Source organism: Pogona vitticeps, chromosome 3 (assembly GCF_051106095.1).
Source record: "Pogona vitticeps strain Pit_001003342236 chromosome 3, PviZW2.1, whole genome shotgun sequence".
In the NCBI taxonomy this organism is placed as follows: Eukaryota; Metazoa; Chordata; class Lepidosauria; order Squamata; family Agamidae; genus Pogona; species Pogona vitticeps.
This window is the reverse complement of record NC_135785.1, coordinates 119302425-119327351: the sequence shown is the minus strand read 5'-3', so window position 1 is coordinate 119327351 and position 24927 is coordinate 119302425. Positions and strand designations below refer to the sequence as shown.

At 41.3% G+C, this 24927-nt stretch overlaps 1 protein-coding gene across 1 annotated transcript; it reads right to left on the bottom strand.

The window, feature by feature from the left end:
- Positions 1-1071: 1071 nt before the first annotated feature.
- RBP3 (retinol binding protein 3) lies at positions 1072-24373 on the bottom strand. The gene is made up of 4 exons (XM_020809637.3): positions 16463-24373; positions 11122-11312; positions 7406-7548; positions 1072-5792 (listed from the first exon to the last, which is right to left on the bottom strand). Exons 1-4 carry the CDS (start codon positions 19508-19510, stop codon positions 5467-5469), a joined length of 3708 nt encoding a protein of 1235 aa, XP_020665296.3. The 5' UTR covers positions 19511-24373; the 3' UTR covers positions 1072-5466.
- Positions 24374-24927: the final 554 nt, after the last annotated feature.

Here is a 24927-nt window from a genome sequence, read left to right as displayed (position 1 = left end):
TTCAGCAAGATCAGAAAAGCAATAAGAAAGCTTCATCCAGATGCAGCCATCTCTAGTGCTATCTCGTGGCTACGCTATGTAACTACATTATGTTTCCCACCTTTTCTTGAAAGAAAGAAACAGATTCGCAGTACTGAAGATTTTGTGACAGCAGCAGTTATGTATGTTTATTTATGCACAACATCACACAATTCAGCCTCCTCATTAAATGCCCTAACAAATTAGTCACCATTTTTCCAGGTTTCTGAGCTTTGACAGAAGCAGGCCCAGGCCTTGTTTGTCACGGGGACAAAAGGAACACCCACGCTTCTTGCTGTGTATTCAAGTGGGGAGATCCAAAATGAGGTGCCTCCTCCACAGGTATATATTCCCATCCATTTTAAGAGAGGTAGTAATTCTTTCCACAATGCAATCCTGGCATTCTCTGCTGGTCTTTCAAGCTTCTCAGGTGTTCTGAAAATTCCCCCCCACCTTGATTTTAATCTGGGATGGGCAGGATGGCAGCTGAAGAGTGGACGCACATTTGATGTCTCATTATTAGCTGCTAAAATGCTAGGGAGATAATTGATTTTATCAACTGGGATGTTTTCAGGTATCAAGTAACGACTCTTCAGCTATTACTGAGTGCTACTCCTACCTGTTTTGCATGAGTTGATCTATACCAAACCGGGCTGGCTTATTTCACCTGTGAAATAGCATAGGGCCAAGATTGTAGTTTGTGTTCATAGTTAGGTTTGTGGCTGTGTGTCCCAACTGCTTCCCAATAGCTTTGGAAGAGTATTGTTCATTGCAGAGACTTTTTGCTTTGTATTTTGGTAAACCTTATAAGTCAGCATATGATCAAAGTAACACGTAGGTATTAGGAACAAAACAATGATCTAGCTGAAACTTCTAAAGTTTCTAAAAAAAAGGTGAATTAGAACTGTTGTCTCAGAAGTGAGTGCCCTGAGGCACTGAACTAAAAAAATTATCTAAAACATTTAGATAAATCTAACAATAGCCAAATAACATTTTTGCCCAGGACAGTATGTAGGCTGCAGTTATCATGGAAGATCACTGTTTTTTAAAAAAATATTCTTAAGGGTCAATTCAAGCGATCACCTTCTCCTGCATTTATATTGTTTCCATGACCATGTGGTCTTTTCCTGACATTTCCTTAATCCAGACATGGTAGAGGTACTCCTGGTCAATCAGATGGCCGATGAGGCAATAGGGATACAACCTGTGCTGGATGGGGTTACACTCCCCCTGAAAACTTGGATTCGCAGCTTGGGTATACTCCTGGATTCACCCCTGAGCCAGGATGCCCAGGTTTCGCCACTGGCCAGGAGTGCATTTGCACAGTTAAAACTGGTGCACCGTGTCCATTCCTCGAGAGGTCTGATTTGGCTACAGTGACACATCCTGCTTGGATTACTGTAACATGCTCTATGTGGGGCTGCCTTTGAAGATGATTCAGAAATTTCAGTTTATGCAAAATTCAGCAGCCAGACTACTGACTGGGGCCAGTTATAGGCAGCCTATAATGCCCCTGTTACAACAACTGTACTGGCTACCCGTCCATTTCCAGTCCCATTTCAAAGTACTGGTCATTCCCTATAAAGTCGATAGTGCTTGGGTCAAGGCAATCTGAAATACTGTTTCTCCCTATATGAGTTTTCTCAGCGTTTGAGATTGTCAGAGGAGGCCCTCCTGTAAGTTCCATTGCCAGCACAGGGATGGCTGATGGGGACATGAGAGAGGGCCTTCTCTGTGGCAGCTCCCAGGTTGGGGAATGCTTTCCCTCAGGAGATCAGGCTCGCCCCCTCTGTTTTATCCTTCCATCAACAGCTGACGACCCATCTCTTCAGGCAGGCTTTTAACGATCATGATTGAATCCCTGAATGCCTTCTTAGATTTAATGATAGTTTTAATGTCTGCTTGCTTTTCATTATTCAATTGTGTATTTATTGTCATATAGTTTAATTGTTTTTAAATCTTTAACTTGTTATTTTTAATTATATTCTTTTAAATATTGTGAGCCACCTCAAATCCCCTTAGAGAAAGGAGGCATATAACGAAAACATCTATATCCTGCTTTTGGCCACAGAAAGAACATAAGCAATATAAATTTTCCTGCAATTAAAATTATTATTATTCGTTATTCTGTTCTTATGACAAATTGAAACAGATTATGCAACATATAATATATTTAGCCAAATTCAAAATATTCTCAAGTATCTTAGATTAAATAAGCAGCATACTAAAATATATCTAAAAAATTGCATTTGAATCTTAAACACCTCTTGGATTTCTGAATAATTTGACATTTTGATCTTTAAAAAAAGGAAAAAAAAGGAATATTGAACTGATTTTTAGAAGTTAACATGGAGAAGGAAATCCATTTGAATGTCACTAAATGCTTTAATAGCCAATGCTTTGATGAACCATGGGGTGCATCAGTGTTAATGTAAGATCTGTAAATCGAAAGGCAGAATGCAGTTTGGAAAGCTTGAATGGCTCTTTCTCTTTTTATCCATATCAGAGCACTAAAAATTATGGATGTATATTAAAGATATTACTTGATCATTCCTTTACACATGCAGTATGAGCAAACCAGTTATATATATTCAACAAGAATGACACATACTTGAAGGCAGGAAAAATATGCTTTTGGAGAGAGGAAGACTAAAGGTCAAGTTACTTTTAAAATTAGTTTTATTTTTCTGTGACAGTACCATAATGGCCAGACTTCTACTGGTGTTTGCGCAATGTTTGTACAACTTCCCATGGCTAATTAAGGCTAAATGATGAGGTGCCAGAGTGTGTCTCAGTTGTGTGTCCAGTCACATGACTGATTGCATGACGGAGGTGTGCCCTGGCATCTAATCAATCAGCCATGGCAAATTAGCAAAACTTTTATGAAAACCAGTAAGATTTTGGGCATAGTTTCTATGTTCAAATTAAAATTCTTGGCTTCAGTGCCACTTTCATGTAAAAATAAAGAGCTGGATTACAATGCTATATCCACTAACCTAGGTGCAGGTGCTTTCGAACCCAATAGTCCCTAATTCTAAATAGGCATATATAGAAATGAACTATCAATCTAATTTGAATTTTAGACCAGACAATATAATTAGTACATCATTAAAAGCAGAGTTCCAAGAATTGATAAAAGATGCTTGACTGTCTTAGCATGGACATTTTGCAATTAACCTGTGTTTGTTTTCTTGTACTGTATTTGCAAGTCTAATCACATTTTTTAGAAATTACCTGGAGGGAAAACATCCAGGAGAAACCTTCAGCCGCTCTCAAACCAAAAGAACTGACAGGACATAAGGCCCTGCATGTGGACTTACACATAAGCAAAAACATGTAGGATTTAGCTATATATCTGCAACCCTCTTCCTAATGTGTGACCAATTAGCTTTCGTTTAACCATCTATACAAAGAGGCAGAGATGCAAAACCTGAAATCAATATTAACTGCCCATGTCTCTCTGAAGAAACAGTTACTCAAAGCTGCTCTTTCTTACACTTGGAGAATTGGGCAGTGGTGGTGATGGCTGAGGAAATAACCACAATCTTCAGTTTGCAACCTGATTCTAAAAAATGATTTTAAAAGCCAGGATTTGCAGCACAGTTGAAAGTGTGATTACTCACAAGTAAAAGCTGCAATCCACTCACCCTGTGCTCACTGTTTTAAAATGGCTACACATGTAAACATATAAAAAATGCTAAAAAGTTGCTGAACGGATAAAATCATGAAGCACAGGGCAAGGGGAAAGGAAAATATTGTCTGCTTAATTATGTTACGCCAACAATGTGGTGTTTATTATATTCGCGAAGGCTTTCACGGCCGGGATCTAATGGTTGTTCTAGGTTTTTCAGGCTCTTTGGCCGTGTTCTGAAGGTTGTTCTTCCTAACGTTTCGCCAGTCTCTGTGGCCGGCATCTTCAGAGGACAGCAACCTGTGTCCTCTGAAGAATGTGGTGTTTGATCATTATTATTCTCAAGAGGAGTAATACACCCTGGAAGTGTGGACAACGTATGGAAATTCCACTTGGAGCAGATAGCAAAAAAGCAGTGGTTGACAGAACTAGGGGTTCTCTTCATCTGGAATTATCTTTGACAGAAACCACTATCACACAGCCACAAATCTTCAGCTGTCTGCCTGGAATTTGAGTTAAAGAAGAGTTTCTCAGGGGATGAAATACAATCGTTCAAAAAACCTGGCCTCCCAACATCCTTATAGCCCTCCAGGATTCTGAGGAAATTTCATCAAATCCCCTTGTTTCAGTCTCCATTTTTTTTTCATTTCTAAAAACAGTCATTAGAGAGTGCAAGGAACCTGTTTTAGAAATACCCCATTTTTGTAAGATACTTTTGGAGTACCGATCATGGAAATGACCCTGCAAGGTGCAGGGAAGAGTTCTTGTGGTCCTGAGTTTGTTTATCCCTTGCTTTAAGCCATAGGCAGGGATGAGAAACTTCCAGAACTCTGAAGACCTCACATATTCCACTGAAGCCATTTCCCCTCCACCATGTGATCCCTTTGGCCTGAGAAATGGGAACTGAACTGAGAGAAACCATGACCTCTGAGTCCAGTAATTTTTCCACCATGTGATTCTTTAAGCAACTAGGCTGAGAGGCTATCCTTTCTCTGAGCCCAATTTTGATTCTTCAGTTGTGAAACATAAATAAGTACCTACTTGTAGATGCGATATCCAGCATAGTACAGGACAGAACAATACTACTCAAAATTGATTTGCAGGTCTGAATGTTTACTGGTACAATATTTAACACTGACCTGGTGATGCTCCAGGTCAAAAAGATATCGTACAGAATTATCTTCTTTGAGTCCTGAACTACATCTGCTTCACAGGTTCCGTGTTTGTACACTTCGCTGTGATGACTTTTCACCTGATTTTTACCTGACCTAGTGTGCAAAGCCTTTCAGGTTACTCTGATGTGGCTCATTCAGGAATTAGTGTTTCCTTACTTGATTGCTTAACATGTACAAGATAACATGAACTTACTCACAAATGGATGAAGAAGATAAAGGGGGGGGGGTGTCACTCTAGAAAGGTACATTCTATTGTATATGGCTGGTAAATTTACACCTCCATGGAAAAGTCTTTATCTGTAAATAGAAAATAATATAACCAATTGAGAACTTTTCAAACTGTTTCAGCTATCCATTACCATCCACCTTACTTATGTGCATTTGAGTGAATTCAGCCATTTTGTCTCCAAAATAAGATTTGAGTGTAGGGAGTGAGTCCTCATCTCTTTTCTTTTCCTTGTGTGTTTGGAGGTTTTGCCTAAGAATTGCAACTGGAGAATTATTGCAGAGACCTGCAACAGATCTGCAGAATCAAAGCTCACCTCCCGTCCAGTGGCAACAAGCGATCAATAACTTGAGCATCTTTCTTTCCTTGCTTTTTCTTGCCCTGCCTCCAGGAAGACTTTCTTTTGTTCTCTGAAACTAGCTGGAACTGTGGAGGTGTGTACGGAGTACTTCTTTTGCTTTGATGAGTGCCACCTCACTGGGAACCGCCATGTGAGGACTCACTCCCACACCCTCCCAGGCTTCATCAGTAGAAATGACTGATCTAGAGACAGGGATGGTGATATAGAGATTAGTGCCATCAACGTGGTAGGTCTGAGGTGAGTGGCATCCCCCACTGGTCTTCTGTCCAATGATGAAGGCTCTACCCAATCTCTTCATGATGGACACAAATTCTTCAGCAGCACCGGCAGTCACAGAGCCGGTCAGAATGACTAGGCCCTTATTGAAGCCATATCTCATGCCTTTAAGAAACAAGACAGCAAGCAGCAAGTCAGAACATTTGTTTCCACTAGAAGCTAGAAAATAAGTATGTATGTATGTATGTATGTATGTATGTATGTATGTATGTATGTATGTATGTATGTATGTATGTATGTATGTATGTATGTATTTATTTATTTATTTATTTATTTATTTATTTATTTATTTATTTATTTATTTAATATCCCGCCTATCTGGTCGGGTCAGGACCACTCTAGGTGGCTAACAACATAAAATTATACAAGAGGTATATATCTATAAAAATAATTTTTAAATAGCAAAACGTTAAACAAGGTAGGGGAGACAATAGGAGGGAAGAAAGGACGTCGAAAAAAATGGCAAATCCTCACCTTCCTTTCACATAATCAGTTAGATCCAGATTTTTGTCAGAATATGTTTATTAATTATAGGGATGCGAAACCTTTCACTTTTTTTGGCTGAGATGTACTGCCAACACAGAAAGGTAGGCTTTGAGGATTCTCCAGTCACATGGGAGTTTCACCTTCTGAGCAAGGAAGACAGAGCAACTTAAAAACCAAGTGTTTCCCTCACCATTTTGTTCTGTACCAATTTGTGCAAAATAGCTATAGCTTCTTTTCTCTTTGTAAAGCTAAACACACAAACATTGGAAGAACAGAAGGGCAGGCCAGTTGCTGACAAGCTTGCTAATAAGCCAGTGCATTTTTAATAGTTTGTGCAAAGAAGACACCACTTGAATTTTGCAGATATATACAAATCCACAAAAATCAGTCTCACAACACACAAATTCTTTGCAAGATTATAGGGAAAAAAATCTCACCATCTTGCAGGCAAGGAAAAAGTATTCGCACTTTCTAATTTGGTGTGAAGAAGAGACAAGGGAAGACTTACACCCCACTTTAGTAAGACACACATTAGTGACAAATGTATATCCTATTGATTATAAAGGGCCAACTCTAAGCATGAATAACTCTGTATTAATTAAACCAATGTTTTAATTTTAAAGGTGCATTGTAGTTTTCTTGCTCTTACTTTTCCTGTTCCTATTCCTTCCATTCTCTGGACATAAAATGAAAACTCAAATATACCACACACCACGATTTGGGTGCACCTTGCAAAGTGAATTAAAAGGAAACTGCTTGGTAGGAGAGCAGGAATGGGCAATGTTTGCTACACATAGGTTGCCAAAAGGCGAGAAGAATAAAAGTGGAACTGGCTTGAAATCAGGGCTGCGATTTATTTAAAAAAAGCAGGCTTCCAAGATACAGCTTACATTGTTTTCTGCTGGGGAAGATATATTTTGGCATGGAGCGAGGAAGCCGGAGTTGCAAAATAGCTTTTGGCCCCACACATGTGGTCCTCTTCAGCTACTTCTGCACTACACTGAATGGCCCAAGATGGTGTTTAAGTGGTGCAATTAATTATTGGCAAGAGTATTTTAATTAGTTTGCCTAAACCACATATAGGACGATGCTTTTGTCTGTTTCTTATTCAGAACTGTTTGTCAGTGGCATATGCCTTGAATATATTAGGCTAGTATGAAACCCACAGCCTTCTGATGCAAATACAGGAAAATGTATTGACACCCACAAATCCACAATATAATTATCATCACCTGTAAGCTGAGAATGGGTCCACATGTCAGTGATTGTATCATTTGGCCTGTTGTAGACTTTGTCCAGAAGAATGTGTTGTCCTTCATCAAAAAAGTAGGAGCACAGAGCAGCTACAGCGGATGTAGGGCCGCCTATATTGTATCTGTTTAGACATTTAGGGATGGGAATAACCAAATTATGTTCAATTCAAACAAGCAAGGAGGCAGACATATATTCCAACATGTGGAGAGGGTAGTTTGAGCTCAAATATTCAGTGAAGTGGCGAGTCACTTTTAGGGCACTGAAGCAATTGCCCTGGAGCTCAAACTTGGAAGGAACTACCGGTACATAAACACTAGTAACCTATATTAATAGATGTTCAGTGTCGTTGGTTTCCCCTTTGCCCTCAAAGCCAGTGAACTTGGGTTAATAGAGAACATAGTTATATCCCATAGGCATAATGGGAACATCACAAAACAAACACTGCTCTGTATTGGTAAGATCCAAAGATTGGAAGTTCGTTACAAATAAATAACAGGAATTCTTTCCCCCCAATGTTGGTGTTGTAGGTATTGAGACAACAATGCCTGAAATCCTGTTGGGAGTTGTGAGCTGAGGCAAAATCACTGAAAAAACAAATCCGAGTCAAGTCACTGGTGTGACTTGAGACTGACTTGACAACATGTCTCCTGACTCAAGTCCCTATCCTTGCCAGACGAGATCATCTGCCTTACGTAGCATAAATGTGTGCCAACAGGATTTCAGCCAATGAAATGGGCAGGAGGATGGTAACATTAAGATTTTTCTAAAAAAACAAGAGACAACTATTTTTGTTAATTTTGAAAAAATCTACTTTAAAATTACACCTATATAGCTAACATCTCTATGGGGTCTTGAAGCTGTAGCAATGGGTAACTGCTTTACACAAATAACTTTAAAAGTTTAATATGTCATTTTCTTACGAATCATTGAATCTCAATGCATCTTAAATGCACAAATTGTTGTTGGCAGCTATTGGACCACAAAATGGATTTGATTCAGAACTGAAATCAGTTATTGTCACACGTTATCAATAAAAGAAGCAGCTGCTCTCCGCTTTCCTCTTTCTGGCTGTGCTGAGCACAATCAATAGGGAAGGCCAGATTGGCAGTCTGCGTACCATTCCAAAACACCCAATTGCTTTTGACTAAGGATCAGAACAGGCATTATTTTAGCAGTTACTTAATTTTTTTCCTGTTTTTCTAGTGGCCCCTAATCTGTGATAGGACTTTTGTATGGGGCAAAGACTGCAGGGTGGGGAGGGTTAACCTTCTTTCCCGACTACGGGCTTCATTGTCATTGGGCCCACAACATCTGCCACTTGTACTGTAAAACAGCATTGCTTGAAAATAATTAAATGTAATTATTTACCCCTTTGTCCCCAAATAGCTTTCCTAGTTAATTGGGTGGGTAACAGCACTCACCCTCAGAGCTTGGAAATAATAACCTAATTATTTTCAGGCTGGCCCTGTTGTTACTTGTCTTTCTGCAAGCAGGCAAAAAACTTTCTCTTCAGGCAGGTTTTCTCTTAGTGACTGGCTGCCTAAGAGGTTTTATTTTTAAAAAAGGAATTATTTCTCTTTTTGTTCCTTTTACATCTGTTTAAGAAATACTTTTATCTAATCTTTTTAAAAATATTTAAATAATTGATTTTCTGCATTAGTGGCATTCCTTCTGTCCATCAGCTGTTTGGCTAAAACTACGGCACTGAATCCATCAGCTGGGAGGTGGCCCCATCTGCTATCACTCCATTGACAGGCTGGTCACTGGGAAGAAGCCAGTGGTGCCCCTGAGCTGTTTGGCACATTGCCTTGCCCATCATCTGATCAGGATGATGCAGGGACTGCAACTGTAGCCTGCACCAAAGAGGCCAGCTTTGGCAAGCACACAGCAATGTTGTTGTTGTTGTTGTTGTTGTTGTTGTTGTTGTTGTTGTTGTTGTTGTTGTTGTTGTTGTTGTTGTTGTTGTTGTTGTTGTCTGGTATAATGCTGTATCAGATAGCAGAATTTTTTTAAAAATAACATGCAGTGGCATTCACATATGTGGAATCAATTTCAATGAATCAATTCCACATCTGTGTTAAAATAGACCTCTGGCAGAGGAGTAAAAAAACCCAAAACTCACTGCCACTCAAAATATCACAATCCCCTGTCAAACTAATCTGTGCTTACATATACCTTGTGCAATCACCCAAATTTAAAGCAATCTAAAACATGGTAGACCAAATTTAAACAGAGTTAGCTTTTTTAAAACAAATGATTGGCGTCTAAACTGCCTTAGGCCTTTTTTTTCAGGAGAAAGGCAATGTAAAAACATGTTTAATAAATAAATTTAACTCTCAATTTAATGCTAACTTTTCCCCCCTTGTTCTACCAAAGCTCTGTAAATGAATTTAGTGGTGAGCATTCACTGTTCCTGTAGTGCAATAAACGTAAGGTTTTGCCTTCTTATCCCCTGCAGTGATGGGCTCAAGAGAAGAAACAGGGCTGGGGAACAACAAACAAAGCATGTGTTTGAGCATTAGTTTCAGCATCTTCAATTCAACTGAGATGGGAGGTACAGGAAGCAGTTATTTAACAGTGCAAAAGAATGATTTGCATACACTTAGGGAAGTACTTGAAATATTCTGCTTATGTATTTCCCATCCTGGATTGGAAGCATTAGCATCACATCTTGGTGGACAAAAGTGGAGAGGATATTATAGTGAGAACAAATGAAGGGAACAACGATGGCAGTCATCTGTGCATGGCGCACAACAGGTTGATCTTACGACAGCTGTCCAGGAAATGAAATATGGCATGACAACCAAACCAATGGCTTGATCAGGAATATATTGCTACATGGCGGACCTTTGGCCCTACCTGCCATTTTCTTTCCAGTGAGCATTAAACCTGCTAGAAGCTGTAAATAAATAAATATGTGGTCACGTTATGACCCAGACAATGCAGTATGCTTCTTTCTTCATTCCTGTAATACTTAAAGGTAAAGGTTCCCCTTGACATTTAGTCCAGTCGTATCCAACTCTAGGGCACAGTGCTCATCCCCATTTCCAAGGCATAGAGCCAGCGTTTGTCCGAAGACAGTTTCCATGGTGACGTGGCCAGTGCAACTAGACACGGAACACCGCTACCTTCCCACTGAGGTGGTACCTATTTATCTACCTGCATTTTCACATGCTTTCAAACTGCTAGTTTGGCAGGAGCTGGAACAAGCGACGGGAGCTCACTCTGTTGCATGGATTTGACCTTACGACTGCAGGTCTTCTGACCTTGCAGCACAGAGGCTTCTGCAGTTTAAGCCGCAGCGCCACCACTTAGGTGAGAACAAATGCTTTGTATTTATGTACTGCTCTAGTTTAGAATCCCAGGATTATTATTAGCAGAACAAAGGGACAGAAAGTTCCTCTTGCTCTGTGACTGACAATCTCTATATGAGAGCACAGAGGAGATATCTATGCAAACGAAATTGTAGTTTGAGAAATTGCAGTTACCCAAAACGACATGATCTTTGTAAGCTAAAAGTTGCGTACATAGTCTTTTTAGTAATGGGACTGAGGTCTAAGCTACCTTGGGACTTTTTTTAAAACGAAAGGCAGGGTAAAAATAAATCAATTTTGTAAATCTTGTGACTAATTCTTTGTCATTGTCCATGACCATGACATATTTCTATGGTCACTATTTTTAGTCAAGTACTTACCTCATATCTACGATTAATGCATCAGTATGAACAATCTTCTTCCAGACATGTTCCACAAGCAGCTCAGAGACTTGGGACAACAATTCACAGTCTCCAAACATATCAAATCTCAAGTAGCCAATGTTGTTCTCAAACACATTGGTGTGGAAAGAAAATTTAATGAGATCTTCAAACATTTCTGGAGAAGGAATCTGAAACGGTCAAAATAACATGGCAATTGACTTTAAATAGCAATTTGTCAAGAACAAGAATAATGGCTTAGTGAATGCAGTACTGAGTTTGTTAGTTTGACTACAATTAGTCTGAATACAGTCCTGAGTTTGGCTCATTGACACAAAACCTGTACAGTATGGTAAGAGTGACGGACTTTGTTTAGAAGGACCCAGGATCAAATCATTACAGAGCCATGAAATAAGAACAGGACCTTCTTGTTTAGTGGACTTCTGCCTCCATAATTCAATGGGAACCCTCCAGGCTGAATTTATTTATGAAAGACAATGAAAGCGTGCTGTTTATATGCCGCCCCATAGTGCTTCAAGCACTCTCTGGGTGGTTTACAAGTTAATTATGCAGGCTACACATTCCCCCCCCCCCCAGTGAGCTGGGTACTAATTTTATTGACCTCGGAAGGATAGAAGGCTGAGTCAACCTTGAGCCAGCTACGTACCTGGGATTGAACCCCAGGTCGTGAGTACAGTTTTGGCTGCAGTACAGCGGTTTAACCACTGCGCCACGAGGCTCTATGAACATGGACAGTTACTGTCAGTCTTATGAAGAGAAACAATTTTGCCTTTGTTTCTGGAAATTCTTGGGATACTTAAATGTCCAAAGCTATACTTGCGTTAACTCCACTTTGCTGACTGGGATTGGGACTTCTTTCCAAGCAAACATGCATAGAACTGAAGCTTTAACCTTCAAGATGAAAGCTGTTCATATTTTCACTGAGAAAATGCTGGGGGTTGGTTCAGCATCGTAGCTCCTATTCATCTTCCTTTGAACAGAGTCAATGAAGGTGCCGCTCTATACATACAATCTATATCCAGCAACCGTGCAGGTGCATATCATGTGAGCAATGTTTCATGTTGTGTATGCATATAGGTATCAAATGCATGTGGGGTCTGTGACCAGCATCTCCCTCCTTCAGGATACAATGGTAAAAATAGGCTTGAACACTGCTTGAATGACTTTTCTAGGTATTCTCACATGGAGAGAATGAAAAAGAAATATAATCTCCACACTCATCTGTTCCTATTTTCTACAATTTTCACTGAATTTGGCTCACAATACAACATGAAACAAAAAATCTGCCGGCAAAAATTCATGTGGATTGCCTGACAAAAGGTTTTGAAGCATGATCCTAGATTTTATAAAATCTCTTTAGGAGATTAAACCATAATTTAATTTTTAAACCAATCCACCCCACTATTGAGAGAAGAGGAAGAGATCTTAAAATCTATCATATATTTTGAAGTGGTGGAGAGTCCCTTCCACGCTTCCAGTGGAGCTTAGGACTCAATGGAACATAATCATCCACATGAACACATTGATTCCTTTTCGTTCATAAACAGATACAAATCGGAGCTTGATTGTTTGGAAAACTACCTCTGCACATTATTCTCTTTTTCTCCCTCTCTCTTTGTTTGTGAGAGAGAATTATTCAGTTATCTCTTGTGTTTTATTTTTTATGCTTTTTAATGTTTTTTTATTTTTTATGCTTTTTTATGCTTTCCCACCAAAATTAAAAAAGTGCTCAGAATGGCTAATGATCACTAGATAGAATCGAACAATAAAAAACAAAAATAATAAAAATCATGAATAACCATCGAAACAGCTAAAAAAGGCAAGTTGAGAAAAAAAAATGTGTCTTTACACCCTTACCAAGCCATCTGAGTGGAAGGCCACAAATAGAAGACTGGGAACAGAGAAATGGCAGCTGATTGGAAACAAAGATAGTAGAAGATGAGGAATTTGTAAGTTAGAGTATTTCTAACCATGGGGAGAAGATAGACCTGGATGACCATCCAATTTCTCTGGTGGAGAACATTGGTTTCTGCAGGTTTGTAGCAGAACTGCTACCCCATTACCAATTGCCGTCCCAAATGATCCTTAGCCGCTGAGTGGTGCCAGATTTATATTGGGGTGTCAGGCAACTAACAGGAGTTGGCCAGGGCACAGGTGGTCCATTTTACAAGTGGCATCTGGAGCAGCCAGGGTGTAAAACATGCCTATCTCTCCCAGACAGGGCACTGGTGGGAGGTAGAGGCATCAGGCATAGGCCATCACACTAGTACAGGTTATAGGTGGGACCTGTTGAACGTGGCTGTATAGGAGGGCATCCGCACAGCTGAGATAGCCATCCTTAGCCAGGTGATCCCAATGTTCCAAGAGTTTGTTGGCATGAAGGAGGACGTAATGAGGGGAGAACAGCATTCTCTCTCCCCCCCCCCCAAAGCCTGAAAAGGTGGCTTGGCCAGCAAGCCAAAGGACCTGCTTCCTCAAGGTTTGCCTCCTGGTGGAAGAAGAAGGATTATATTCTAGCAAACCTCTTGGACCCCCCCCCCCTTAAACAGTGGGCAATGGATATTAAGCAGCAGAAAGAGGAGGTGGGGAGCAACGCTAGCCAACTTTCCATCACATACAGCAACAGCTAGTGAAGAAGGTCTGGCTAGCATTGAGGGGTCACACCGAGCAGGAAGAAACTGGCCATGTTCACTGCATCCCAAACAGCAGCATGAGCCATTGTATCCTAGAGTTCAAGTCCCTCACCCCTGCAAGAATAGGGCAAGCTTTGTGGGATGCTGTTTTGATAAGCCTGACAAGGGCCTGTCCTCAGGAGACACTATCCCTGAGGAAGAACATGGTTGAGGGGTACATGCAGGAGGCCTTCAAGCCAAAAGAGGCCAAACCCTTTTCTTATTGGGCGGAGAAGGACTCTGTTTGGGGAGCCCAGGGCAAGATGGCAATGAGGCTGCTTTCTTGCCCACCAACTGGTGTTCCCAGTGAGAGAGTGTTCTCCCAGTCTGCACCGACAGTCTGCACCGCTCATCTTTGGAACATGGATCTGTAGAAAAACTTATTTTCCTAAATATTAACCTACCATTGCTGGGCTTCTCTGAAGGACTCCTTCGGTGAGAGAGAATGACACACACTGCTCACAGTAACAGATAGCCAGCATTTCTTGCTGGTATTCCCAGATTCAGTCAGTAGGCCCATTATAGTCATTTCCTAATACTGCTGGCTATTGGTGTGCACTCTTGTTTGTTTGGCACAACCACTGAGAAGGTATCACAGGACACAGGGTAATCCTTTAAAAATGGTTTGCCTGTTTGTTTGTTTTTAAAGGAGAAAATAATGACTATATAGTATTCATATTGACTGTAACCAAGTTCCAGATTTCTGGAAATTCTAGATTTTTGAAATTCTGAACTCCAAATCCAAAGGGTTGTAATTCCAAACTGTGAATCCAAATTTTGATGCTGGTGCATATCCCTATTTTAGAGCATGGAAAGGACAAGAATATGTGAAATCCAGTTGACTGCACCTCTCCTAGGCCTCTCCCCTCATGTGCTGAGGCGTTACATCATATCATTTATCATCACTGCAAAGATTAAAGTGAATTGTGTGACTCCTGTGACCAGAATACGTATATATATATGTGCTTGTGTATGCAGTTCACACAATCTCCCTTCTCTTGCAGGAGCGTCTTTCTTTTAGGGGCCGCTTTTCTCGAATGCAAAATAAAGATAACTCCTTCATCAGAGCAGGAAGGAATGATCAGATGATACTCTGAGAGAATGTGATGTGTATGAATCTTGACTGACATTTTTTTTCCTATCTGGCCCCTTCTTACTGTCTTCTCTGGGATATTTTTCAAAAGATGGGGCCCAGGTTCCCTTTTTAGACCCTTTGTACCTTTGATAGATATGGTGTACATAAATTTAGTAGGTACTTTCTGATGTGGGAGCTGTGGAGAACAGGACCAATTAGATCTCCCCCCCCCCCATCTAGGTAAAAAAGGTTGTCATTTTCTTCTCCCGCCATTTTCATCTGGGGTCATATTTTCCCCTCATGGCTTTTCCCAAAACCAAGGAAAGCCTTGTAGGAAATGGTGTCTTGGAAGCTGATACATTCTTTTGCTCAGTATTGCCTGCTATGCAGAGTGTCAGTGGCTGCTGATGTCACAGAACCTAGCAGTCTTTCCCAGTCCCATCTGTGGATGTCAGGGACTGAACCTATGTTCTTTCTGTATGTAATGCATGTGCATTATGACAACCTTACAGTTGCTGTCCGTGTTCCCTAGTCTTAGCTGACCTTGCTAGAAGCAGTGCAACCAACATTGAGTATCAGGGTAAGAAACAAGCATTATAGACAGTCTAGGAAGAAAAGCTCCCTGAATTGATGAAAAAGGTGTGGTTTTGCAAACACATTAGAAGCAGAAATACGTATGCCACCAGGATTTTTTTGGGAATGTAAACAATGGCTTCCTTTGCATGTCTAATTCCAGAAATAATGCATAACAAAGGCAATCCCATTGATGGGGAGAAATCATTGTAACAACAGGGAAGATGCAGTTCTCTGACTATGGCACTCTGATTAAGAATGCTTTAGACTGAGTCCCATTTCAAGCCATGGGAATGCAGAAAATACATAGCTAAAAGGTAGCACTCCTGTTTTACAAACAAAAGCTTCTCTCAGTAAAACAGGAGTTTTGGTTTAGCTGGCTTAATTAAGTACAGTACCAAGGACATTTCCTCACATAAATGCTTGGCTGGTGTTCCCTGCACACTTAGAAATGAGCAGTTTGCACTAATCCTTCAGCCTTCTCTGGAGAGATAAGCCCCTTTCAGGTGTTATTCAGATGGCAGAGTAAAGTAAGCATGCAGAAATATCCTCTAAAGCTGTAACTCTGGCCTTGATGATGCAGAACTCCCTTTGGACTCTGGCCAAGGAGACTACCTAGTGCAAGCAAGTGCATGGGGATCTGTACCTCAGATAATTATGTTGCCACGTGGATGGTGAGGGAGCCCAGCATTGTTGGGAGCAGGGCCAGAGATGTGCCACAAACCACTTTCCCCACACTTTGAAAAAGTGAAGAGGGAAGCTGCGTTTGTCCCTTGGCTATTTCCTTTGCGTAACAATGCAGAAGAGTTCTTTTTAAAATATAAGTCAGTACTGGCAATGTTTGAAAGGCAAGACATTCTCTACAAAATCTTCTTAGTCTATCCCTGCTGTGCCTGCTTCTCTGATATGAAATTCTGACCAGACCAGCAGGAAGCAATTTTAAGCTAGCTGTCCCTCTTTCACATAGACTTCCCTGCAGACAAGATTAATAGGAACATACCTGCATTGGCACAATCCCTGGAATGTGATCCTTTGAATGGTTAGGAATATAGGAAATTGTCAGGTGCCGATCTTCGGAAAGAGTTTTTAGGTCGGCGGTCATTTTTTCAGCAAGTTCCATCTGAGAAGTGATCTTTCTGTAAGTGTCTTTGTGGGCATATCCAGCGAGTTTGGTTGCAACTGTAGCCCCAACATCAGCAAAGGCATAATTATCAGCCACAAGTTTGCCCACCATTTGCAGGACACTGGGCAGCTTGGCACGCAAGGCAATAATATTCTGGGCTGAAGCCATGGCTTCCGCTGCCTGGGTGGTGACATGTGGTTCTACCCCAGACAAGCTCCATACTTTGCCGGTGACCGGACTGAGTACCACTTGGCTGGGAATGGAGGCATACAGTGGGGTATTACTCAAGTGGTAAATTCCTGCAGAGAGTGAACCCCCTACAGTGGGTTCCCCAATTACTGTGGCACGATGCAGGTCTTTCAAAGAACGAGTGAATGCTTCAGCCGCTGAGCCACTCACATGGCTGATTAGGATATAAACATCCTTAGACGAGCCGTAACGTTTGCCAGCGACTTGTGGTGAAGTCCACAGCTCTGTGCTGTGAGAGTTGCTGCGGTCAAAGATTGTGTACAGGTGCTTCTGGGGCTCGGCATCAAAGAAGTACGAGCAGAAGATGGGCACGGCATCGGAGTAACTGCCAGTATTGTAGCGCATGTCGACAATCATAGCATCAGTCTCCACCAGCTTGTCCCAAACCATGTGAAGTAGTTGGGGTCCAATGGTCTTCACCGTGTCTGCTTCGGCCATCATGTCAAAGCGCAGATATCCCACATTGCCTGGCAGCACATCCACCTTGAAGAGAGCCTCAATTATGTAACTCAGCTCCTCAGGAGTGGGAGTCTTGTGGGGAGGCTGTTCCTCTGGAGAAGGTTCAGTGAAACTGTGGAAGATGTGCAGCTGATGATCTCCAGAAGCTTCCTGAAGGTCACTGGTTAGCTGGGAGGCAAGGGTCTCAAAGTCCACCGCTGTACGATAACCCCCTTGTGCTAACTTAGCGTTGAGTGTACTGCGGACTCGTTTGGCCATTTCTGGTATGGCGTAGTGAGCCTCAAGCAGTTGTCCAACTCCTTCAATCAGGGTTTGCATATGCTTATGGAACTCTAACACTTCTTCTGCCTTTTCCAAAGCCTCATCTGCCAGTACGATGGCATCAGGCACCACTCCGCCACCAAGCCAGTATTCCCCATGGTTGTCAATGAAAGTGATGATGGGGACATTGACAAGGAGTCCACAATCTGCTCCTTCCACTAACTTCAAGATGCAGAAGGTGCGCGTGTGGGACAAACGGCCTGCAGTAATCTCACCCACCAGGGTGGCGCGGCCAAGGGACTGCATAAGGTAGGCAAACTCTTCCGCTGCTGTAGCTGTTTGGTGGCTGGTGAGCAGATAGATGCCGCGCCGTGCCCCATAGGGCTTGCCTAGCATTTCAGCTCTGCTGTTGTGAACCTGAGTCTGGTTTGTGCGCCTGTCATAGGTGGTGAAAAAGTGCACACGGCCAGCGGAGGGGTCTTGAAAATAAGACAGCAAGACTGGCACCGCAGTTGAAGATGGGCCGCCAGGATTGTAACGCAGGTCAATAATCAGATTGTCAGTGGCTTGCAGGGGCTCCCAGACTTGGTGTAGCAGGTATGGCCCTAGCTTGACCAGCACTGTAGCATCTGCAAACTCATCGAAGCGCATGTAACCCACATTGCCTGGTAGTACTGACACCTTGAACACAGTCGCTACCAGGGCTCTCATGAGCTGTTCATTGTCAGGCAGGTCAGTTGCCATGGCAATCTGCTCTTCGGCTGATGTCGCTGCAGCCTCACCTATGCTGGGGACCCGTAAGAAGAGCTGTGGGTCCTCTGAAATGGTCTGCAGTTCAGCATTGAGCTTGGAAGCCAGATCCTGTACAGAGAGAATAGAAGCGTAGTCAAAAGTGGAGAGGTGCTGCAGCAGTGTGGGCACTCGCTCTACCATGGAGTAGCTGTTTTTCAAGATATCCATCAACTGGCTCACACTGCTGGGAACAGCTTTGCGAAGCGATATAATGGCGAGGGCTTTGGCCAGAGCTTGTTCTGCTGAGGTGGCTACACATGGCGCCACCCCGTTGACTTCCCAGCTTTGCCCACTGCTGCTCAAGGGGCTCACAGAACGGGATACAGGAACGGTCATATAGAACTGGGAAGTACTGATCTGCAACTTCTGGATGTCCAGCGAGCTTCCTGCTGTTCGCTCCCCGACTATTATGGCCCGATGCATTTGCTTGAGAATGTAGGCCAAATCTTCAGCCACCCCAGTGGTATGTTTACTTGTCAGCAAAATTACATCTTTCTCTTTGCTATACCTCTCACCCAATACCTTCGGCAAGGTCCAGATTTCCACAGTGGTATTGGAAGGCCGGTTGTAGACAGTATCCACATGCAGAACTTTGTCCTCGTTGTATAAGTAGGAGACAATGAAAGGAATGCCGGAAACCTGGCCGCCGGTGGCGTAACGCAGGTCTAGTATCAGAGCTGATGTCCCCCTCAAGGTCTTCCATATTTTTTCCACCAGAAAAGCACCTACTTGCTCCACATCGTCTTTTCCGATTATGTAGTCAATCCTTAGGTAGCCTATATTATCATGTAGCACTTCAAACTTCACTGCATGTTGGATGAGATTTAAGAGCTGCTCTGGTGTCGGAGAAGACTCTGTTTCTTGTCGAGGGGGAACAGGAGCTGAAGGCTCATAAGAGATTTCCAGCCGTGGGTCATTAAGAGCTCCTTGCACCCCAGCTGTCAGAACAGTTGCCAGAAGTTTTGGATCTGCAATGTCCAAGACCTCCCCATTCTTGATGGCTTGTTCAATGGCTTCACGCATCCCCACCAGGTTTTCAGGAAAGCAGTAATTATCCAGCAGAAGTTTAGCAACATCCAACACCAGCGTGGGTTGGAAGACACTCTCAGCATGGATACTGTAACACAGCAGGGCAATCAACAGCCATAAGTATTTGCTCTTCATTTTAGTTCATCCAGAAAAGTGCACCACGAATTGCACCATGAAAGAAATTGAAAACCTGTTCAGGCAGAGCGTAGCTTTCTGTTGACCCTTCTTTAGTCTGTCTCTGAATCAGCACTGAATAGCTAAGCATTACTTCTGCACAGAATATCCCTTTTATCTAACACTAACCCTTAAATCTGGCTAATCTTATTAAACTAGAGGGCATCAGCTAGAGACCAGATAAAGTGCAGCTTTATTCTAGTTGTAACAACCTTCTTACAAAACCTTCTTAATGAACCCTGGGAAATCAGGTAATGCTTAAACCACGTCATTATGTTGACGAGACTTCACATTTTGATTAACTGCTTTCTGAATAGGAACCGATGATGTTCCTGAGAAAGTGGATCAAATTTTGCTCCCCACTAAATGGCTGAAATCAGGTACACGAAGTAGAACTGCAACAAAAATAGCAGTCAGCTTCATGGTGTTTTTAAAAGCAGCAGTTCAGTGTTGTTAACTTTTTGTTTAAATGGTAAAGATATGAAAAGTACTACCAGAGGCAGTACACACAAGAGAAAAATTAAAAATAAAATAGAAATGCAGTAGTTTGCAAGTGTGTTTTATTAACCAAGCTCTTTAAAATTTCCCCCTGGATTAGAAGATTAATATTTCCATTTTCGGTGAACTAAAGTTTTAGATATCTTTAGTTCATGAATACCTGTATTTGGAGGCCATATTATCAGAGAGTTCTCATAGATGAGAGGGAAATATATTGATGAGAGCAGGTCAGAAGAAGCTAAGGTACTGTGAATAAACATAGATGGAATTCAAAAGATCCTGTAGAAGCCAAAGAAACAACAACTGTTGAACAGAACCAGTGTGTTAGCTAATGTTTATGATTGACTAGTTTCTTTTCCTTAATTAATTTTGTCATCCTGATTTTCCAGCTTTGTTTGCATTTCCATTTGGTGGTTTAAGTTCTTTTCAACAGTGAAGATTTGTGGCCAGTTCCATGTTATACCTAATGAGAAGAATATCTCTGTTGTTAGAACTGTGCTTCAGTAATGTCTTTAACAGGACTTTGCACATACTTCTGCTGATCAGACAGTTGCTAAATGCAAAGTGACTTTAATCTTCATAATTTGCAGTCAATTAGGATTTAACTTGTAATACCACCAAAGAACATATGGTCACTGCTTCCTGGCAAGAGAAATTAATCTCAAAGACTGAAATAGAATGTTTGTGTATGTGTCCACGTGCGCACATGTGTACAAGCGTGCGTGCATGTGCATATCTGCTTTATCCTTTGGATTTCTGTATTTGAGATTCTATTGTGCTGCTAAAAGACTGAAAGAATGTAATTTCTCATGTGGCCATCACCTATGCTTTATCTCATTTCAAAATGGTGTGTTAATTCAGTTGGACAAGTGCACAGTTGCCGTTAGAATGAAGGTTTAGACTTAGGCAATTTTTTTCAGAAATATATCAATGCCTAATGAGACACTGATCAACATGTTGAGGGTTACAATCCCTAGTCTCCCAGTGTGAAGAACTAGATTGGAATGACAACAAAAACTCAGGATGTATTTATTTCTATCCCACCTTTCTCCCCAAAACGGACAGAAAACAGCTTGGGAATAAGTTGCAATTAGAGTAGGTCCACTGAATCAGTGGGGATCTGGTGAGTTAACATCTATCCAATTTTCATAGCTTCAACAGACCTACCCTAATTGCAGTTCAATAGTAGATGTTAGCCAAAAAAATGGAGTAACAACAAATGAATGAATGAATGAATGAATGACTAATGAGTTAATTCAACCTTTGTTCTCTTCACACAGGCTTTTAAATAATTAGGACAATGTTAGGAGGGCCCCCTGGAAGCTCATATCTGGCTATTTGTTCTATAAAATGTTATCCTATTTTCCAGTAAGGTTTAATCTTTATTCAGTGCTCTGCCAGATGTACCACATCTCCAACACAGACCATCGTTTAGTCGTTTAGTCGTGTCCGACTCTTCGTGACCCCATGAACCAGAGCACGCCAGGCCCTCCTATCTTCCACTGCCTCCCGTAGTTGTGTCAAATTCATGTTGGTTGCTTTGCAGACGCTGCCCAGCCATCTCATCCTCGGTCGTCCCCCACCTGGAGTAGGAAATGGCAATGCCACTCCAGTATCTTTGCCAAGAACGCCCCATGATCAGAAACACAGACCATAATTATTTTTAAAAAGTTATACCAGATGAGATACCACTGATGCAATAATAAGTAAAACAGTGACATGTTATGTTTATTACTAATAGATCCTCTATATTTTCATGTCACCAGTGCCAAATATTTATAAGAAGCAAAAGGCTTTAAAAAATCTTTCTGCCATGTGGTGCAGGGTGGTGGTGGGAGTGCATGACTAAAAGGCTCTTATGATTTTCTCTCATAAACAGACATATTTTACCTATTAATCCCCTACTTGGTTTATTTAAGTACCAAACTTCAGTAGTACTGCATTTCCGAAGCAGACCATGTTTACCAAAAATCCCACTAAATGCATGTCATATCTGTAAGAACTGGTGTGTTTTGATGATGAAATATGATGCAGTGTTTTGTCTGACTTTGTAACATCACACATACTAGAAGTGAAGAGACAGACTTTGCTCATACGGTAAAATCCACTAGATTGCTTCTGTAACACAGAATCCCTTTGCAAACACTGGAGTAATGGCAGCGTTCTACTTCCACTGAAACTGAATATTTCTGATACTACTGATGCAGTGCCCAAATGAGACTGAACATGCCTGGGATTGTTGCTGAAAACAGACTAACAAGGATACTTCCCTGCAAAATGCTCAGTCTTCAGGCTGCATAATCTTTAATAAGGGTAGATAACCTTACTAACTTTTTATGGCACGTTAAAAGACCAACAGATTTGTTTCAGTGAGAGCTTTCAGTGATTGCAACCCACTTGTAAGTCTGAGTGTAGAGATAAAGGAGGATGTTGCTCCTCCGAGGAAATAATAATTTAGGAGTGGTTGCCTCTGCTTCAAGTATGCTCGACATAGGGATAAAAATAGAGACATGTAGGATAAGAGAACTCAAGATGTGGCAGTGGCTTTGAGGCTTCTAGAAGTATTTTTAGCCCCAACCAAGTGCTATCTGGGGGGATGAATGCTTGCTCTTGCATAAAGGCCAATCCTTAAGACAGTTGCAGGAGAGGTGGGTGAGGGGATCGTGGATTTTGCTCACAAGAGGTTAATGCAGTGGCAGAACTACGGTGAGACTCGACTCTCAGTGAAGTCTTCCTAGTTCCTTCTGCTCTTAGTTTAATTTTTTTTTCCACAAGTGGAATGGGTGGGGAGAGTATCTTTCTATCTATGGATGATCAGAGATGATTGCAGATTTTCGTTTTATTTGTTCAACGGTTCTTTAATATTTTAGCGATCTTCTACAGTTCACCTTTGAGGTATTTATTACACAGAAGACACATAAATATTTTAGGACTGCTTACAGGATATTGAATCAATAAAAAGAAGCAAAACAAACCCAAAAAAGACAGAAATATGTGGCACCTTAAAGACTAAGTATTATATTTTAATGTGAACTTTCGTGGACAAGACATCCTCTCACATTTGGAAGAAAATATGAAATGCTGGATGAAGTCAAGTTACTTGTGTAACTGGTATTTCATCCACCATTTCATTTTTTCCTATATAGCTGATGAAGTGGACTTGTCCATGAAAGCTCACATTAAAATATAATAGTCCTGAAGGTGCCACATATTTTTGTCTTGTTTTGTTTAGTTTTGTTTTATTTCTTTGAAGTTTGTCTAATATGCTTGCACAGACTAACACGGCTACCTCTTCTGAAACTGAAACAATAAAGAATGTTGCGGGATCTTAACGACTAACCAACCTACTACAGAGTAAGTGTGCATGGAAGACAGACTGCTTTATCAGGAATAAATGTGCACAATATTGGCATTGCAATGGGGCAGGGGCTGTGACAATTCTATCATTAACCTTGCTCATTCATAAAATTGCTGATGAAAATACAACCATATTTTGGCACAAGTTGCTTTTTTAAAAAAACCTTTCTGACACTTATTAATATATACTATGTGAGAAGACATGCTTCAGTTCCAGTCTTTGGTGGAAGGCTATATGGGGATATAGAGACCTTTGGGTAGTGTGGATAGCATATAGATTAAATAAATATTATTCAGTAACAATCTCTTGCTTCAACCTACGTCCAGCGTCTGTTGTCTACTGTGGGCAAATGCAACATGACCATGTGTCCTGGGAGGCTGGAAGGGTTTTTCTGCTAGTTGCAAAGACTGTTCTTTTAAATGTCAGATTGTTCACTGTATAATCTACTGTACAGAGAGCCTCTACCCCTCCATAAGTAGTTTGGAGAAAGGCCTTTGTAGCTGAAGGTAATTCATATCACATTGGGGCAATGAGTAAATCAGGTGTGCACAATGCTAGTTAGCTGCCAAAGGCACTTTTACCACATATCTTTAGCACCCTGGGGGCCTCCCAGCCACTACACCCCAAAACATTTCTCTCTTTTTTTAAATGAACATTTTTTGTTCAGAAAATCCCCTCATCCCCTTTAAGTGATACGGGCAATTTCCCCATGTTTGGGGGAGTGTGGCAGCACCTGTGGTGGGGCATCCTACTTGTTCAAAATTCTTTATTTCCACCCCCCCTATAATTGTTGACCACAAAGAAAGCATGAGGAAGCTTTTTCAAGCCTAAAGTGAAACAATTGTTTTGTTAACAAAAATCTATTGTACTGATTTTTAATAAGATATAAAAAACATAAATAAGCCTGTATTTTCGAAGGCTTGTCATGGTCATACACAAAACTGACCTCCTATTGGGACACAAGGTCTACAGAAGACCCACACACCCTCCCAGACCGGTACCTACACAAAAATTCTAACCACCACCCATTACAAAAAAGAGGCATAATCAAAACACTGCTAGACCATGCAAATCGGAACTGTGAAGCTCAGTTTCTCAGCACTGAACTCAGCCATCTGAATTGGGCCCCACAGGCCAAATGGCTACTCCAAGAATGAAATCACAAGAGCCAAAAAAAATGAGAAAACACTGAACTGAAGAAGAAAAACAGCCACCCACAAATAAAATATATGTGCCATACATCAAAGGGGTCACGGACCTCATGGGGAAACTTTTGAAAAAAATGCAATCTACAAATAGTATTCAGGCCCACCACAAAAATACAACGAATGTTACAGTCAGCAAAGGACAAAAGGGACCTCCTCACCATTATGTTTCCATAATGTTTCTAGCATCCATATGGCTAAATAAACCCTGTGCTAGTTTCCTAGTCCCAAATCCACCTTCATCTAGAAAGCAGTTCTACAGAAGAAAAGAAACAAGCAGCCATATACAACTTGTATGTATTCTTCTCATAAAGCCA